The 20,066-nt window shown below is 43.1% G+C and overlaps 1 protein-coding gene across 3 annotated transcripts in view; it reads left to right on the forward strand.

The window, feature by feature from the left end:
- Nucleotides 1-5,842: 5,842 nt before the first annotated feature.
- The window catches only part of Mtf2 (metal response element binding transcription factor 2), a 35,014-nt gene continuing 20,790 nt past the window's right edge, over nucleotides 5,843-20,066 (forward strand). Inside the window, exons 1-4 of one of the 3 annotated variants that reach the window (XM_027425946.2) lie at nucleotides 5,843-6,103; nucleotides 18,438-18,454; nucleotides 18,535-18,636; nucleotides 18,751-18,832. Coding sequence is in view for 1 of the 3 variants with exons in the window: in XM_027425945.2 (XP_027281746.1) it covers nucleotides 6,099-6,103; nucleotides 18,438-18,636; nucleotides 18,751-18,832 (286 nt within the window). In the remaining 2 variants the exon portion in view is untranslated. Of the gene's footprint in view, nucleotides 6,104-18,437; nucleotides 18,637-18,750; nucleotides 18,837-20,066 lie in introns of those variants that run through there. The other 2 variants (XM_027425945.2, XM_027425947.2) reach the window with 2 other exon arrangements.

Genomic DNA, 20,066 nt, shown 5'->3' on the forward strand with positions numbered 1-20,066 from the left:
GGGGGGGGCATTTCTCAAATCACCACAGTAGGCAGAAGGATCAGAAGACCCAGGCCAGCCTAGACCCTGTCTCAAGAAACAAACTAAAGGTGGATGGTGGTGGGAGCACCTTTAATCACAGCACTCTAGAGGCAGAGGCAGGCGGATCTCCTGGTTTGAGGCCAGCCTGGTTTACAGATCGAGTTCCGGGACAGCCAGGGTTACACAGACAAACCCTGTCTCAAAAAACAAACAAACAAACAAAATGAACAGAAACCCAAAACCTGTACCAGGCTTTGTCTTTTGGGCCACCAACCAGCTTCCAAATCACAACATGGAGACATATAATTAGTTATCAGTGCTCTGATCTTGCTCTTCTTTTAATCTGGTTCCCTCTATCTAGGTTTTGTCTTGGACCTTTTTCCTTTTCTTTCTGTGTGTCCTGTTGTGTGTCTGCCGGCTGGAGGCTGCCTGACTGGTCCCAGGCATCTTCCTCTTGCTCTCCTTCTTTCTCTGCCCTCATCTTCTTTGCCTTTCTTCCCATCCCAGATTTCTCCTTCTACTTATTCTCTCTGTCCACCAGCGTCACCTGTCTCTCTCCTGCCTGGCTATTAGCTGTTCAACTTTTTATTAGACCAAACAGGTGCCTTAAGACAGGCAAGATGAAACGCAACACATCATTTCATAATTAAACCAATGCAGCATAAACAATGCAACACAGCATTACATCGTTAAACAAATGGAACAGAAACAAATACAACACACCTTCACACAGTAAAAGTAATATTCCATAGAATAAGCAAATGCAATGCATCTTTACATGTTAAATATTCCACAACAAAAATCAAAACGACAAACCAAAAACCGCTTAATGTCATTGACAATTAAGAGAATACATTGAGTCGGGCAGTGGTGTCACAGCCCTTTAATCCCAGCACTTCAGAGGAAGAGGCAGGTGGAGCTCTGTGAGTTTGAGGTCAGTCTTGTCTATAGGGCTAGTTCCAGGACAGAGCGAGTTCTAGGGCAGGCTCCAAAGCTACAGAAAAAAACACTGTCTCCCAAAACAAAAGCAAACAAACAAAAACTAAAGAAAGAAAGAGCCAGGCCGTGGTGGCGCACTCCTTTAGTCCCAGCACTCGGGAGGCGGATCTCTGTGAGTTCGAGACCAGCCTGGTCTACAAGAGCTAGTTCCAGGACAGCCTCCAAAGCCACAGAGAAACCCTGTCTCGAAAAACAAAAACAAAAACCAAAAAGAAAAAAAAAAAACACCACAGAGAGAGAGAAACAAGGAAAGATTATTTACATTACCTCTCCTTCCATTTTCTAGATTAAAGTTACAGGGCCAACTTCAGGAGTGCAAGAGCAGAGTTTCACTGTGTGTCTAGTAAAAAGAAGAAACAATGCTTGAGAAACAGATAACATAAAGAGTACAGTTTATTCTGACTAGAGTTACTTTGTTTTATCCTTTGAGGGATTTGACACCTATTGCTAAAGTATGACTCTATTTTATCTTGCTTAATTAGTATAAATTTTGAAGCCCATGGTTACAGGTTTCATTACATTTTATCATGACTCCTTTAGTTCTTTCAGTCTCTGCATACCAGTTTTCTTAAGCTAAATGTTGGGTTTAACTTTATACATAGGAAAAAACCCTTTTTTTTAAAAAAAATACAGGTGTTGTAGCCTGGCAGTGGTGGTGCACACTGTTAATCCCAGCAATCGTGAGGCAGAGGCAGGAGAATGGATCTCTGAATTCAAGGCCAGCCTGGTCTACAAGAGCTAGTTCTAGGACAGCTAAGGCTACACAGAGAAATCCTGTCTTAAAAAAAAAAATGCAGGTCTTGCGGGCTGGAGAGATGGCTCAGTGGTTAAGAGTCCTAGCTGCTTTTCCAGAGAACCTGGGTTCAATTCCCAGCACCCACTTGGCAGCTTCCCAACTGTCCATAACTCCAGCTCCAGGGGATCTGGCACCCTAACACAAACATTTGTGCAGGTAAAACACCAATTCACATAAAAATAAATAAGCCTTAAAAAGTAGAGTTCTTTAATTTACAAGGTATTAGAACACTTTTTGTGACCAAAGGTGCCAAAAGTTACACCAGTAAGTGAAAAGCAGATTGTGTTTCTACGTAAAAATTTTAAATTATGGCAACCCACCCATGTACACTTTGTCCTTCAGAGGTTTTTTTAAAAATTATTATTACTGTGTGTGTGTATGTGTGCACGCGCTCGAGAAAGAGACAGATAAAGACACAGACACAGAGTGACTGTGTGTATACATGCTCCTGTAGAGGTCAGAATATAACTTTTGGGAATTGTTTCCCTCCTTTCACCATGGTTTCCAGGGATCAAACTCAGTTCATCAGGTGCAACAAGCATTTTTGCCCACTGACCCACCTTGCTGGGCTTTTATTAATTATTATTGTTATTATAACATTATCATTATTATTATTATTACTGAGACAGAGTCTTATGAAGCCCATTGTGGCTTTGAATTCACTCTGTCATCAAAGATAACATCACACTTCTTACCATTTGCCTTCACTTCCTCAGTGCTGAGATTATGGGTGAGTATCACCATGGCTGGTATATATGGCACTAGTTAGACCTTTGTATATGCTATGCAAGTTTCCAGTTGAATTTCATCCCAGCCACCTAGATTTCAATTACCTGAAGTCAATTGTGACCTGAAAATATTAAATGAAAAAATTCTAGGAATAAAAATTACATTTATTTATTTATTTATTTTGAGGCAGGGTTTCTCTATAGCTTTGGAGCCTGTCCTGGAACTCACTCTGTAGACCAGGATGGCCTCGAACTCACAGAAATCCACCTGACTCTGCCCTACCACCCACTCCTGGGATTAAAGGCAGGCGCCACTACTGCTTGGATTATTTTTAAAATATTTATGGGGATGTATATGTATCTGTGTTGGGGCATGTGCAGTGGAGAGTGTGGTTCTGGAGGTGGCCAGAGGTGTCAAATTCCCTTGGAGTTGGAGTTACAGGTAGTAGTGAACCAATGGGATCCTCTGCAATAGTAGTACGTGCCCTTAATTGCTGAGCCATCTTTTCCGCACTCACAGTAAGTTTTAAATTGCATGATGTTCTGAGTGGCTTCATGAAGTCTCACAGGGTCCCATTCTGCTCTGCCTGGGCTGGGAATCGTTCCTTTGCACTGCTTGTCTGTGCTGTTTACACTACCAAATTCACTATACACAGTCTCTCAGGCATTCAGCTGTCCTGAATGGTGGGGTCAGTGTCCAAGTAACTTTCATTTTGCTGTCATTATCTTTTTAAAAATAAGTTTTTATTTAAATTAAAAACAATCTTATTTTACATACCATTCCCAGTTCCCTTTCCCTCCCGTCCTCCTATTTCCCCCACTAACCCCCCCATCCCACCCTCAAATCCACTCCTCAGGGTGGGTGAGGCCTCCCATGGGGGATCATCAAAGTCTGTCACATCATTTGAGGCAGGACCTAGGCCCTTCCCCATGTACCTAGGCTGAGAGAGTTTCCCTCCACAGGGAATGGGCTCCCAAAGCCCATTCCTGCACTAGGGACAAATACTGGTTCCAGGGCCAGAGGCCCCATAGACTGCCCAAGTCCCCCAATTGACACCCACGTTTAGGGGCCCTGGGGCAGTCCTATGCTGGTTCCCTGGCTGTCAGACTGTGGTCTGTGCTTTCCCAGTTGCTCAGGTCATCTGTTTCTGTGGGTTTCCCCAGCATGGTCTTGACCCCTTTGCTCATCACTCCTCTCACTCTACAACTGGAATCCAAGAGTTCAGCTCAGTGCTTAGCTGTGAATCTCTATTTCTGCTTCCATCATCTACTGGGTGAAGACTCTATGATGGCATTTAAGGTAGTCATTAATCTCATTATAGGGGAAGGACATTTAAGGTAGCCTCTCCACTATTGCTTAGATTCTTAGTTGGGGTCATCCTTGTGGGTTCCTGGACATTTCCCTAGTGCCAGATTTCTTGTTCAGTCCATAATGGTTCCCTCTATTAAGGTATCTCTTTTCTTGCTCTCCTTCTCTGTTCTTCCCCAACTGCACCTTCCTGATCTCTCATGTCCTCCCCTCCCCACTCCCAATTTCCTCAGCAGATCTTGTCCCTTTCCTCTTCTCCAGGGGGGACCATGCATGTCTCTCTTAGGGTCCTCCTTGTTTCCTAGCTTCTCTGGCAGTGTGGATTGTAGGCTGGTAATCCTTTGCTCTATGTCTAATATCCATATATGAGTGAGTAAATACCATGTTTGTCTTTCTGTGTCTGCAATACCTCAGGATGGTTTCTTCTAGTTCCATCCATTTGCTTGAGAATTTCAAAATTTTGGTTTTTCCCCCCCACTGAGTAGCACTCCATTGTGTAAATGTACCACATTTTCTCTATCCATTCTTCAGTTGAGGGGCATCTAGGTTGCTTCCGGGTTTTGGCTACTACAAATAATGCTGCTATGAACAGATTTCCTTGTTGTATGAATGTGCAACCTTTGGGTATATGCCTAATTGCTGGAACTTGAGGTAGACTGATTCCCACTTTCCTGAGAAACTGCCATACTGACTTCCAAAGTGGCTATACAAGTTTGCACTCCCACCAGCAATGCAGGAGTGTTCCTCTTTCTCCACATCCTCTCCAGCATAAACTGTTGTTGGTGTTTTTGACTTTAGCACTGAGGAGGTAGAGGCAGGCTGATCTCTGTGAGTTTGAGGCCATCCTGATCTACATAGTGAGGGACAGCCAGAGCTACATAATAGATACCTTTTCTCTAACAACAACAACAACAACAACAACAACAACAAAAAGAAAATATTTATAGTGCAATATGAATATGCTTATTTGCCAGATTTTTCAGAGTATAGGTTAAGGGGACTCTTGTTTCTTTCAGTTTTTCAGGACAGGGTTTTCTGTGTAGCCCTGGCTGTCCTGGAACTAGGTCTGAGAACCAGGTTGGCATCCAACTGAGTGAGATCCTCCTGCCTCTTGCCTCTTGAGTGCTATGGATTAAAGGCATGCACCACCATCTCCCTTCGAGGGAACTCTTGAAACATGAGTGAAAGAACGCAGACCACAAGAGGTCCTTTTTCAGAAAGAGAAAATACAGTATGCTATCTCTATGATGTAATCTATGATAAAAATAGGACTGAAAATATTTTTCACAAAATATAAAGGTGTTACAGGTGGTTTCTACAGGCGTTGTCTTGCATTTATATGTAAATCACAGAGATAAGAGTGTCCTCCGTTATCAGTTGGAACTCGGTGTACAGTTAACAATAGTATGAAACTTCTGCGTTCCTGCAGTCAACTGCTTTGCGGGAGAGTATGCTCAGGTAACAGAAAAAAAAAAAAAAGTCCCTTTTGTTGTCAGAGGGAAAAAGCGTGAAAATCTTCCATACAGATGAGTAATCATTGAATGAAATTTGACATCCCGGGTCTCCTCCCCACTTATGGGAATCTAATAGCAGGCCTCGCGGGTGAAGGCAGAAGTCCTTCTTTCGGTTAATTTCTTCAGAGAAAGGAAATCAGCCTAGCAGGATGTACTGAGCAATATTCCACTTCTGAGGACGTAAAAAAAATATGCACACGAAAGGTTGGACACGATCTCTCTCTCTGTCCTTTCCTTTAAAAACTATCGGGCGGCGAGCAGCGGCGTCTGCAAGCCAGCGCTGCGCTCGCTCACTATTGTGTCTGAGCCAGCAGCAGCAGCACTGAGTCCCGCCGCGACGTTAAAGAGTCCCTCTTTGTTCCGCACGGGTCCGAGCCGCAGGACGCGGTGTTCCTCCGCGCTCGCCGCGCAGTCCCCGCCCCTCTGCGGCCCTGGAGAGCTGCCATTCGGCCTTGGAGTCGCTCCGCGCTCCCAGAATGCACCGGTAGTCCGCGGGAAACCAAAATGGCGAAGGGCTGCGGCGAAGAGGTCTGTGTCTGAGGCCGGTGTGAGGACGCGCGCTCCGTTCCCGGACCCTCGTCCCCGAGGAATCCTGTGTGTGCGCGCGTGTGCGCAGGGTTCCCGCTGGGGCGGGTGCCCAGGGAGTGCCCGGACTCGCGGGGCAGCGCCCTCGGGAACGTGATTGCTTCTGTTTTCCTGTATGAAGCGGTTGGCACCACTTAAGTGACCGAATGAGGTGAGGAAGAGACCTGGGCCTGGGAGCCGACTCCCTTTGGGAGGAGGCAGGGATGGGGGAGAGACAGAAGAAAGGAAGGGGGAAGATGGAGGGCCCGCGCCCGCCCGGGGCTCCTGTGTGTGGGTGTCTTTGCACGGATGCACGGGCTGAAAGGATGGGTGGAAGGAGCCGTCGGTGGGATGTGGGTGAGCATGGGGCGGAGGAGCGAGCAGGGCGTCCGGGGAGCGGTCGGTGGGCTGTGGGTGAGCATGGGGCCGAGGAGTCAGTAGGGCGTCCCGGGAGCCGTCGGTGGGATGTGGGTGAGCATGGGGCGGAGGAGCGAGCAGGGCGTCCGGGGAGCCGTCGGTGGGATGTGGGTGAGCATGGGGCCGAGGAACGAGCAGGGCGTCCGGGGAGTCGGTTGGTGGAACTGGAGACGTTGAGACGGGGAAGCAGCTGTGTTTGGAGGGCAGGAAGGAACCTGGGGGCGGGAGACGGTTGGAGGGGCAGGGTGAACCTGGTGATGAGGGGGTGGGGGAGCCGAGGGGTGGGACCGTCAGAAGCTGGGGAGTCTGGTGGAGGGGCTGCTTGGCCTTTTAGGGGCGCTGAGGGGAGTAGCAGTTTGGAACCCTGGAATTGTGTGGCATTGGGGTATGGGAATCTAGCGGTCGGGACTCAATGAAGTGTGAGGGTGAGGGACGAAGCCTGGGAAGCAAACCTGGGAAGCTTAAAGGGAAGTGGGGAGGTGAATTGATATGGGGGAGGAGATACTTTTTTTTTAAATTAGGAGGCATTTTCTTCTGTTCAATTTAAGTTCCCTGCTCAAGATATTTTTATTCACTGTCACAACCTAGGTAATTACGGCTTTAAGGGATTTAGCTAAACCGGGCTTTCTTAACGTATTTCCATCGTGCCAGAACTCTTTTTAACTGTGATTTTTACAATCTGATGTCCTTGATTGTTAGAATTTTCCTTTGGAAGAAATTAGAAGAACAGATGGGTTTATTGAGTGATTCGAACAATAGCAAAAGGTGTATGGGATGCTATTGTATTTGGTTGAAGATATTACCATGCATTAGTAACTAGAATTCGGAAATCCAGAGGAGCCTGTGAATAACCTAGAAAAGTACCCCATGAGATCAAAGCGGAGCTAGAAATATATAAATAGTGGTTGGTTTGACTCCTTTTGCTGTAGTAGTAACTTTCTCCTTTAAATAGAGTCATTTAATATTACCTTGTCTGAAGACTGTTTTCATCTTCCATGGTTTTATTTTTCTCTTGGGAATTTCTTTTGGGAGTAAAAGTAAAAGTAATTGTGGGTAAAATAAGGTGAAGTTAAATTATTTTTTAAAGATAATTTATTTTTATGTACATTGGTGTTTTGCCTGCATGTATGCATGTGTTCAGGGTGTTGGATCCTCTGGAACAAGACAGTTGTGAGCTGCCATGTGGGTGCTGGGAATTGAACCCAGGTGGCAGTCAGTGCTCTTAACTACTGAACCATCTCTCCAGCCCTGCAAACTTAAATTCTTAAGTGACCTTTTAGGATGCTGGATAATGTTTTAAATGGAGGCCCCCCCCCCTTTTTTTTTTAAAGTTTTGAAGCAGGGTCTCATTCCAGTGGCTCTGGCTGTCCTGAACTCACTGTGTAGACCAGGCTGACCTTGAACAGAGATCTGCCTCTGCCCACTGAGTGCTGAGATTAAAGGTATGAATTACCACAAAGTGATACTACTTCTTGGTTGCAACTTGAAGTATTATACTTACATGTATATTATGGAGAATTATTTTCCTTATTTGTTCAAAAAGTGTATATTGGGGACTTACTGGATTGAATGTAGTCTTATGTATTAAAGATATGTTGTTGAACAGTAGACATGTTTAGTGCATGTAAAGCATGAAATTTGATTTTGAGCAGAGAGGAGACAGAGTGTCCGCACACACAGACACACACACAGTACAGCACAGCACCTCTAAACTATATATAGTTGCTAAAACCGATGAACCTTGACCTTAGTTATGATGAAAGTACTGCTAGATTCATAATGGAGCATGATATCAAGATAGCTGAGTGCAAAACTTATCAGAAAAAGAAACAAATAAGGACACAGCTGAGATTAGAGGAGACAAAAGCATGCTGGTCAAAATGAAAGGTACAAGTTTGATTGCATCCTAAATTTTAGGGAAAAAGTGTAGAGGACATTTAAAAATATTTTTGTGCATATATGTGCAGGCGCGTGCGTGCGTGCGTGCGTGCGTGCGTGCCCGCACCAGTGTGCATAGAGGCTAGGACCATGCCATCCCTTAGAGCTGGAGTTACAGGTGGTTGTGAGCTGCCTGACAGGTGCTGTGAATCAAACTCAGCTCTTTTCTAGGAGCACTCTGTTCTCTAGCCCCCATTAAGGATAGTTTTTACCTGTTCTAGTGGTTCTAAAATTTAGCCTTCTGTGGTAATGAACACCTTTTTCCCTCTTCGTGTCCCTCTCCCTCCTTTGGTTTTTTGAGACAGGGTTTTTCTGTGGCTTTGGAGGCTGTCCTGGAACTCACTCTGTAGACCAGGCTGGCCTCAAACTCAGAGATTCTCCTGCCTCTGCCTCCTGAGAGCTGGGATAAAAGGCGTGTGCCACCACCATCCAGCTCTCTCTCTCTTTTATTTTTATTATTATTTTTTATTTTATGTGCATTGGTGTTTGTGCCAGGATATCGGGTCCCTTGGAACTGGAATTACAGTTGTGAGCTGCCATGTGGGTGCTGGGAATTGAACCTGGGTCCTCTGGAAGAACAGTCAGTGCTCTTAACTGCTGAGCCATCTCTGCAGTCCCCCCTCTGCCTCTTCCTCTCTGTACCAGGCTGGCCTCAAACTCACAGAAACCCACCTGCTTGTGCCTCCCAAGTGTGCTGGGAGTAAAGGCGTGTGCCACCACCTCTGCCTCTTTTATGTGTATGGGTGTTTTGCCTGCATGTATGTATGTGCACCACATAGGTACAGTGCCCATGGAGGCCAGGAGAGGGTGGTAGATCCCTTTGGAACTGGAGTTACAGATGGTTGTAAGTTGCCCTGTTGATGCTGGGAATCAAAGGCGCTGGGAATTGAACCTATGTCCTCTGGGAAGAACTACCACTGCTCTTAACTACTGAGCCATCTCTCCAGCCCATGAATGTATTTCTTCACAGTTAGCAGGTGGGGGCAAGAGGATCAAAAGATCACGGCTACGCTTAGCTATAGAGGAGTACAAAGCTAACCTGCGACCCTGTTGCAAAAAAAAAAAAAAAAAACCTTGATTGATCTTGGTTGATCTTCATTGCCGGTTTGATAGGATTCAGAATCACCATGGATCACATCTCTGGATGTGCCTGTGATTGCTTTCACAAAAGGTTAACAGAGGAGGGAAGACTCTGACTGTGTGAGGCACCATCATGGGCTGGGGTTCCGGATCGAATCAAAGGAGGAAGCAAGCCGAGCATGAACATTGATCTTACTGACTGCAGATGCAGGGTGGTAGATGCCTCCCTCTCTTTTCGACATGCCCCCCCCCCCCATGATGGACTGACTGTGCTCTGAAACTGTGAGCTGAAATATATACTTTCTTATGTTGTTTTTGTCATTTTTTTTACATAGCACCGAGGAATATAGTGAATGCATATATTAATAAAATTTCAAGCCATGAAGTGAAGGTAAAGAAAAAAGGACTGGGAGTTAATAGAGTCACATTTTCCCCATCATAGTATTGAGTGTAGTACATGGGAAGTTATTTACAACATAAAATTCTAAGTGTAGGAATTTAATGAGCCACCTGTTATTTATTGCCCAGCCTGACCCAGCACTCCTGTGTTGAAGCTCTCTTCCTGTCTTTCCTAGCGAGGACAGGTGCCTCCTTACCACCCTACCAGTGAGTTGTGATGAGGACAGAGATATTTTTGGGCATTGAAGAAAACCTTAGAGAAATTTTATGCACGTATCCTTTTATTGTGTGCCCCTTCTGTAGCTAAAGAATATGTGATCTGGAAAACTTTGTCATGATGTGAATGTGTATGATGAGAATAAAGTTTACGTATCCAAGACTGGTGTTGAAATACTGAACTCTAGAAGCAAGGGTTACTTGTGGAATGGCAAAGTTTGAAATTATCTTTGGTGATTTAAAATGAGATGGTAGGGGCTGGAGAGATGGCTCAGAGGTTAAGAGTACTGACTGCTCTTCCAGAGGTCCTGAGTTCAATTCCCAGCAACCACATGGTGTCTCACAACCATCTGTAATGAGATCTGGTGCCCTCTTCTGACCTTCAGGCATACAAGCATACAGAACACTATATATATATATATATATATATATATATATATATATATATATATATATAATCTTTAAACAAACAAAAAGCAAAGTATGATTTTTTGTTGTTTTGTTTTTGGTTTAGTTTGGTTTGGTTTTTTGAGATGGGTTTCTCTGTAGCTTTGTAGCCTGTCCTGGGACTCACCTCTGTAGACCAGGCTGGCATTGAACTTACAGAGATTCACTTACCTCTGTTTCCTAAGTGTTAGGATTAAAGACATGCACCACCACTGCCTGGTGCAAAGTATGAATACTAAGTATACTTTTTTGGTGTTGTTTTTAAAACAGTCTGATGTAGCCCAGGCTGGCCATGAGCATCTAACTCTTCTGTCTTTACCTCCTGAGTGCTGGCATTTCAGGTTGTGTGCCAGTTAATACTACTTAATTTTCAGTGACTAATGTTTATGGAGTTAAAAATATATTTTACCTTTATTTATTTAGATTATAATTACATCATTTCCTCTTCCCCCTTCCTCTAAACCCTTCCATATACCTCTCCCTGCTCTCAAATTTGTGGCCTCTTTTTTCATTAATTGTTACATACATGTATATTCACATGTATATATACATATTTATTCCTAAGTACATAGATATTCTTACTCTATATAATATGATTTGTTTATGTTTTAAGGGATTATCATTGGGTATTGGATAACCACCTGGTGTGCTCTTCCCTGGGTAAGACTATTTTTCTTAGCTTTCCTTAATTACATGTACTTTGTGTATAGTGTTGGCATCTCCTGGTTTTCTCCTGTTCTTGTTGTCATCTCTCTTGATTTTTGGTTTTTCTTTCTTTCTTTCTTTTTTTTTTTTGAAACAGGGTCTCACTTTGTATTGAAGTCACTGCGCAGATCTTTGACCTCAGAGATCTGCCTGCCTCTCCCTCCTGAGTGCTATGACTAAAGATGTGCATCACCTTATCAGCTCATGTGTAGGCAGTCATATTGGTGAGACTTTATGGGTGTAGCTTTTGACGTTCTTTGCAGTCAGTTTCACAGCAAACTCCCTAGTCCTCTGGCTCTTAAGAGTCTTTTTGTCCCCTTCTTCCACAATGTTCTTTGAGCCTTACGTCCAGGAGTTGTGTGATGTATCTGTTGGTACTGGACTCCACAATTCTCGAGTGATGGTGGTCTTATGTAATGATCTCTGTCAGTTGCAAAGGGAAGTTTCCTTGATGAAGGGCGAGGACTAGACTTGAAACTGTGGGCATAAGGAAACCCAGCATGTAGTTAGGGACTATGCTGGCTTAGTAAACTGGCAGTTGAAGGTTTTTCTTCAAGATCCATGACTTTACTAGCCCCGGGTAGTTGGCTAGGTTTCCAGTACCAGGCAAGAGTCCCCTCTCTGTTGTATGGGTTTTAAGTCCAATTAGAGAGTTGTTGGTTACTATGTAGGTATGCATGCCGCTATTGCATCTTCAGAGTTATTTTGCCATGTTGGTTGTTTGTTCTGTTTCATAGACATCATAGTTGGGTAGGATTTGTGCTTGTTTCCTGTGGCAGCTTGCATGGCACCTCCTGGTGCCGTGAAAGTAAGTGCTTAGTGAGGCTTTCAGGTCAGTTCTAGTTCAGAAGTCTCTGGGACCAGTGTCTGACGTTCATGGTATCTTCAGTAATAGGGACTTACTTACTTTCTACCACTTGAGTTCAAGTAACCAAGGGCAATAGCACTACTCTGTAGTGTTTTAGGATTCTCTTGGATAAGCCAGACCAATAACTCCATTGGGCTTCTCATGTGTGGTATTGGGGAATTTGTTAGATGTTGTTTTTGCTCTTGGAGGGAGCATTGTCATCACAAATGAAAAAATTTCATTTAAACTCAGTATATACATGACTTATGTATATTTATAGATTCTAAGACTTTTTATTTATGGTGTATGTGTGGTTGCTATAGCACACATGTGGAAATCAGAGGACAATATTGGGGGTTCTACTGTGTGGGTCTGGGAATGGGACTCAGGTCATCAGGTTTGGTGGCAAGCATCTTTACCTGGCTCTTAAAATTTCATCTGTTTACTTATTTTTATTTTATGTGTCTGGATGTTATCCCTACATATATGTTGTTTGCAGTGTAGGTCATGAGATACTGGGTCCCCTGGATCTGGAGTTACAGACAGTTGTTCACTGTTTTGGGAACCAACTGCAAGAGCAGTAAGAACTCTGAACTGCTAAGCCATCTCTAGTTCCTCTAGTTTTCTTTCCTGAGACAGGGTTTCTCTGTAGCTTTGTAGTTTGCATTGGAACTCTGTGTGTAGACCAGGCTGACCTTGAACTCTTAGAGATTGGCCTGTCTTGGCCTCCCAAGTGCTGGGATTAAAGGCCTACTGCACTGCCTCCTCTATAGAGTTTTAATGAAATTTCTGAGTTAAATGGGGTGGGGGGTGGGGGGGTGGGGGGATCACCTTCTGAAAACAAGATTGGAATAGGGAGGGGAACTATTGCTTTTCAGTTCATTCCTTTCTTAAAAAAAAAAAAAAAAAAATAGGTACCGGGCTGGAGAGATAACTCAGCAGTTTAGATTCCCTGGCTGCTTTTCCAGAGGACCCTGGTTCTATTTCCAGTTCCCACATGGTAGCTCCAATTAGAGGGAAACCTAACACCCTCTTCTGGTCTTCTTGGACAATGTATGCAAGTCATGCAGGCAAAACACTGAAACACATACAATAAAATATTTTAAAATACTTCTTTTAGGGGCTGGAGAGATGGCTTGGTGGTTAAGAGCACTAGCTGCTGTTCCAGATGTCCTGGGTTCAATTCCCATCAACCACATGGTGGCTCACAACCATCTGTAATGAGATCTGGTGCCCTCTTCTGGCTTGCAGACATACATGCAATCAGAACACGGTGTACATAATAAATAAATCTTTAAAAAAAGAAAGAGAAAGAAAGCATACAGGCTCAGATTTTATTTTACTTCATCTGTCTCAAGAGGTAAGAAAATTACTTGCACATAGATTTGGTGCAGGATCAATCTTAAGTAGATTGTTGCTTCCTTTGCATCTGGGTCCTGTTTTGTCTTTACTGTTGTAAATTTGACAGTTATCTGAGTGAAAAAGTGCACCAAAAGTGGCTCCCTCATTTGTTACATTATATCTTTCACATTACAGGGGGTAGAAGAAATTCTTGGAAAGTATGTAGCTGCCATAGCAGTTTTGTGCTGTTTAGAAGGGACTTAAAGTCTCTGTGGTAGCTGAAATCCCAACACTGAGAAAGCTTGAGCTACAGTGTGTTTCAAAACATTAAAATTAAAAACCAAATCAACCCAAAACCCCAAAAAGATGAGACCTCTTGCTCTTGGGGTTGAGGTAAGGATAGAATAGGTGGATTTTGATTTGTTTGCTTTGTTGTTGTTTTGTCCCTTAGTTCTGTCCCTCCCTCTCTTCCCCCTTTATGGTAAGATGATTTTGCTTTATAGGTTGGTGAATCAAGCAGTGTTTTATTGCAAGGCGGCAGTGTGAAGTAGGATTAGATTTCCTTCCTTTTTTTCCTTAGCTGCCGAGCGAGTGGCTCTCATGGAGTAGAGTAGTGGCAAGGGTACTGGAAACGTGATTGTGGTGGAGGTGTCATGGCTGATTGCTGTCACCAGAGAAGAGGAGGGAAGTGGAGCCGCACAATAGAGGGATGACAGTTCCCACTAGGGAGGTGAGTCCTGTGTTGGGGTGGTAGCATTCAGCCCTTAGGTTCAACTACTTTTTAAATCTAGCATAAATTAAACAGCCAGTTATTGCTGTTAGTTTATTGACTGCTTATTGTTCATCTGTGTGTTGAGCTAAGTATGTGGGAGAATATGTATGGTAAGCAAACTTGGACATTTTCTTCTATTCTTAAAACATAGGTTGCATAAAAGTTGGAGAGTAAACACCCATTTTTTTTTTTTTTTTTTTTTTGAGACAGGGTTTCTCTGTAGCTTTGGAGCCTGTCCTGGAACTCACTCTGTGGACCAGGCTGGTCTTGAACTCAGAGATCCACCTGCCTCTGCCTCCCAAGTGCTCAGATTAAAGGTGTGCGCCACCAATGCCTGGCTGCCAAGACCCATTTTTTGATTGAAGAAAAATAATTGAAATTTCTGTTTATTTTTTTGTTTGTTTTTGTTTTGTGTGTGTGTGAAAGAGGGAGAGAGGGGGGGGAGAGAGAGAAAGATAGATTGAGAGAGATTGAGATTAATACTGTGCTAGGTCCTTAAATTGTATTTTTCATTTTGTGTTAATTCTTTGAGAACTTGATAAAATATATTTTGCTTTTGTTTTTTCAAGACAGGGTTTTTCTGTGTAACCCTGGCTATCTTGGAACCTCAAACTCAGAGCTCCACCTGCCTCTGCCTCCTGCGTGTTGGGATTAAAGGTTTGCGCCACCACTGTCCAGCTGATAAATTGTATTTTGATCATCTTTATCCCCAGCTCCTCTCAGACTTCCTTATCCCTAACTACCTCCCTCCTTCCCCCTACTTTTAAACTAGCCCACTGGGTCCCAGTTGTGCTGCCCCTGGGTGTGAGGGCCATATTCTAGAACTTAATTTGTGTCTTGATATTGTAGCCTCAGAAAGTACTTTAAATGTACACACCCTCCTCACACACACACAGGGTTTCTATGTGTAGTGCTAGCTGTCCTGGAACTCATTATGTAGACCAGGCTGGCCTCATACTCACAGAAATCTGCCTGCCTCTCGAGTGCTGGGATTAAAGGAATGCACCACCACTCTGGTCCGATTTACATATAAATCTTTATTATTAAACATGTTTTTGCAAACTTACTGGTTTCCTCCTTTTTTTTAACAAAATCTTTACTGTGTGTATGTGTATAATGTGGAGGTAAGAGGAATTTTGTGGGAGTTCTCTCCTCCACCCTGTGGATCCTGAGGGTTGAGCACAGCTCATCTCATTTGGCAATGGGCGCGCTACCCTGCTGAGCCATCTTGTGTGCTCACACTTTTGTATTTATTGAGTATGAATGTGAATGCATTCGTGAATGTGGAGGTTAGAGCACAATTTGTCAGATTATGAGTCGTTCTTTTCCTTCACCATGTGGGTTTGGTGGGGTGAAACACTTCCCAGATGAGCCATCTTGTGTCATTCTTTCTGCAGCCCCACTTTTGAGACAGGGTCTCACTAGCTGATCTGGAACTCACTATGTAGAGAGGGCCTTGAGCTTTCAAAGAAAGATGAACCTGGCTTTGCCTCCTATGTGCTGGGCTTAATAGCTTTTCTAGAGATTTGACTGTGGACAGGAAGGAAAAAATAAGGTCAAAGGATAAGTGTAACTATTACTAGGGTTGGGTTCTTGTTACCAAATAAAGTACATCAGCAATTTCAGAAGAAGGGAAGAAACACTAGGAAATGAGAAATTATAAAGTTTGATGTTTTGATCTAAGAATGTGTGCTTTGTAAGAGAAGTAATACAGTGGAGAGTCACAAAAAAGGGAGAGGTTGTGTTGAAATCGTAGAAAAGCATATGAAGATGTCTGGGAATGTTTGCCACTTGGATTGTATGGTTTCCATTCCAGAATTAGGGAACATTCTGCTGACTTACTTTTCATACTTAGTTATGCTATTCAAGTTTGGGTCTGTTACATAAGGGATGCAAGATCCCAGAACTTTAGACATATCCTGGGCTGGCCTCAAACTTCCTGTGTAGTTGAAGGTGACCTTGAACTTCTGATCTTCCAACTTCCACCCTCTCAGTACTGGGATTATAGGTGTATACCTACACGTAGCTTTCTTTTATTTTTGTCTTATGGAGTTGGGGATAGAACTGAGGGCCTTGTTTGTGCTAGGCAAGCACTCTACCAACTGAGCTACATCTCCAGCTCTCTTTGTTGGTTTGAAGATTATCTTTTCCGTTTTTTAGTGACTCTTTACAATGACTATACTTGTATGTTTTGAGTTTCTTGTATACATTAACACTTTCTAGCAATTTAGGAGGAAGATAATCCATTGTTAATTCTTTTTGGACAACTTTTGGTTTTCTTGTTTTTGTTTTTCAAGACAGGGTTACTCTGTGTAATAACCCTAACTGTCCTGGAACTCACTTTGTAGAACAGGCTGGCCTCACATTCACAGAGATCCTCCTGTCTCTGATGGGATTAAAGGTGTGTCTTTCTCATCAACTTTAAAATGTATTTCTTTCATACCAAAACTCTGTACCCATAAACATTTGGTCCTTCCTCCTACCCACAGCCACCACCATTCTACTTGTTATGAGAGTCACTGTTTTATGTACTCATACAACCAGAATTAAACAGTGCTTGTCTGGTTTATCAGGATTGTTTTACTTAGTGTAATGTCTTCAAAATCCCATGCTGTAGCATGGGCATGATTCTCAGAAGTTGTGTCATTTTTAGGCATTGAATATAACTTTCCTTTGTGCTTAGCTACTGAGACTTTCCCCACTTTTGCTTCCTCCTTCCCTCCCTCCTTGAAGTTTTATGCTCTCATATTGTCTGTATAGTTTTACACACCCTTGTATGTTAACCAGTAAAATATTTAAATTGGAACACTGAAGCCAAACACTACTTTGTCCTTTAAGAAAATTTATGTTGGGGCTGGAGACAAGACTCAGCAATTAAGAGCTCTGGCTGCTCTTCCAGAGGACTTCAGTTTGAGTCCTAGCACCTACAAAGTGGCTTACAGCTAGTCCTAGGAGCTCCAACATCCTCTCCTGGTCTCCCGTCACCAGCCACTCATGTGGTGCACAGACATAAATTCAGGCAAAATACACACAAAATATATAAAAATTGATGGTATGTCATACAGTTCACAGAATTACTAATACATAAGCTACAATGATTTTGTAGTTATTATTTGGGATCACTGCTTAAAAAGTAAAATCTCATACATTTCACTTGATGATGACTCTGTGACATCCCAAGTTTCCTATTTGAATTATAATACTCATTTTGTGTATGCTTGTGCCATTGCATGCATGTGTAAGTCAGAACAACTTGCAGGAGTCTGTTCTTTTCCTTCCATGTGAACCCTGGGCATCACATTCGGGTGATCTGGCTTGGTGGCCAGTGCCTCTATCTGCTGAGCTTGTTACTGATTCAGTTGTCACTTTTTAAAAAGAACATTTGTTTTGTTTTTTGTTTTTGTTTTTGTTCTTCGAGGCAGGGTTTCTCTGTGTAGCTTTGGAGGCTGTCCTGGAACTAGTTCTTGTAGACCAGGCTGGCCTCGAACTCAGAGCTCCGCCTGCCTCTGCCTCCAGAATGCTGGGATTAAAGGCATGTACCACCACTGCCCGGCTTTTTAAAAAGAACTCTTTGCTGCTGCTGCTGCTGCTGCTGCTGCTGCTGCTGCTGCTGCTGCTACTACTACTACTATTAGTTTTTGAGACAGAGTTTCCCTGTGTAGCCTTTGCTCTCCTGGAACTCTCTGTAGATCAGGCTGGCACCAAACTCAGAGATCTGCTTGTCTCTGCCTCCTAAGTGCTGGGATTAAAGGCCTGTGTCACCATTGCCTGACTAAAACAAAACAAAGCAAAACTGTTTTAAGTCTGTATATTTAGATTGGTATATCCTCCCCTCTTCCAACAAGAACAGTTCTGTAGTGATTCTCACAGAGGGATCACTCCTGCCATGAATGAGAGCATTGTCATCTACCCCAGAACTGCCTCTGCCTCCCGAGTGCTGGGATTAAAGGAGTGTGTCACCAAGGCCCGGCAGGGTTCCAGCTATGTACCTCAAGTTGTCCTGGAACTTCTAAGTAACCTATGCCAGCCTGGAACTTTTGTGCTCTGCCTCCCAAATGTTGATATTACAGGCTTATACCACCGTACCCAGCTGTTTTCTGCTGTTGTTTTTGAGATAGTCACCCTAATATGTTTAGGTGAAATGACTGCTGAATCCTGGCTTCACTTAGGGTTGGCAATGAGCAAATATTATGAATTAATGCTCTTTGGTTTAGAATGCATTTGTCATTTGAGTTATTTGTTTTTCTCAAAGGTTTTATACTAAAAGTTTTGGTTAGTGTATGAAATATGTCATTGTTATAAACTCTTATAAGTCTTATATTTGGTCCTTTATTTTCTGAATAGAGACTCTACAGGAGCAGGTAACTCACTGGTCCACAAGCGGTCTCCTTTACGTCGAAACCAAAAGACCCCAGCATCCTTGAACAAGCTGTCTTTACAGGATGGACATAAAGCCAAAAAGCCAGCATGTAAATTCGAAGAGGGTCAGGATGTCCTAGCTAGATGGTCAGATGGCTTGTTTTATCTTGGAACTATCAAAAAGGCAAGTTACTGTAATAGATCTCTGCTGTATTTGCAATATACTTTTTAGTAATTTAAAATTTAATCTTGTGCTTATAGTTTTAAGAGATTACTGAGTTCTTTCTCTGTATTGCAGATAAACATACTGAAACAGAGCTGCTTCATCATATTTGAGGACAGTTCTAAATCCTGGGTTCTCTGGAAGGACATCCAAACAGGCAGGTGCTACTGTTTCTCTTGAACATTGCGTGCGCGTGCGTGCGTGCGTGCGTGCGTGCGTGCGTGCGTGCGTGCGTGCGTGCGTGCGTGCGTGTAAATAAATTTAACTTTATTCAACATGGCATTTTCTGGTGCTAAAGAAATTGAATACACTCTTTCTGTGACTCAGTAGCATGTATGAGGAGAGGTCTAAACATGTCAATATGCAGAATTATTCCGCTTTCCATGTTTTATAAACAAAGCTCTATAGCTTTAATTGAATCCTTTTGTTGTTGTTGTTTTTGTTTTTCAGAGAGACAGGGTTTCTCTGTGTAGCTTTGTAGACCAGGCTGGCCTTGAACTCTCAGAGATCCGCCTGCCTCTGCCTCCCGAGTGTTGGGATTAAAGGCGTGCGCCACCACTGCCCAGCTGAAGCAAATATTTGATGGGTATTTTTAAGATTTATTATTTATTTGAGAGAGTGTGTGTGTGTGTGTGTGTATAACATGGGTGCATGTGCCCACAGAGTCCAGAAGAGGTTGTTTGGATGTCAGCAAGCCCCAGTGATTCTCCTGTCTCTGCATACACCACCCTCAGCTGGGCTTACAAGTATTTGTGGGAATGCCTGTGATTCCTGGGATCTGAACTCATACTTGTGGTTGAGAGCAAGTGTTCTTAACCACTGAGCTGTCTCTCCTGCCTAACATTTTGGTATTACTAAGATGAAAAAGCTAAAACTTTTAATTTGTAGTAAGGAAGACCATGGGCAATTAAGCTAGACCAGGAATCTTGTAAATTTGATAGTAAAAAAGGTATACTTGGATTTTACAAGTAAAGATAATTCCCATGTTTCTTAGGTTTGTTTCTTGAGATGAGTATATGAAGTTTATTTTCTGCAGAATTGCCTTCTTCCTCAGCATTCCACGTGGATGTAGTGGGAGTCATCTTAGGCACCTCCTCCTGGCTAGTGTTATGCAGCCCTTTGTTGTGACACAGCACATAGAGCATGAGAAGGCTCAGATTGACTACTCTCTAACAACTACTCTCTAGTTGTACCAGGAAACAAAAATTGGCAAGGGACAGAAGACCTAAATAGACAGTCAATAATACAAAAAGGTAAAATAATAATTAGTACCTCCTATGTTGCCTATCTGTTATATAGATAAAGAGGTAACAAGCAAACTTGTTTTTATCCACTAGATGGAATGTTATGCAGCTACTAGAAGTTATAATTTTGAAAACTGGCTGTGTGAA

The sequence above is a fragment of the Cricetulus griseus genome, chromosome 7 (assembly GCF_003668045.3).
Source record: "Cricetulus griseus strain 17A/GY chromosome 7, alternate assembly CriGri-PICRH-1.0, whole genome shotgun sequence".
NCBI classification, from domain to species: domain Eukaryota; kingdom Metazoa; phylum Chordata; class Mammalia; order Rodentia; family Cricetidae; genus Cricetulus; species Cricetulus griseus.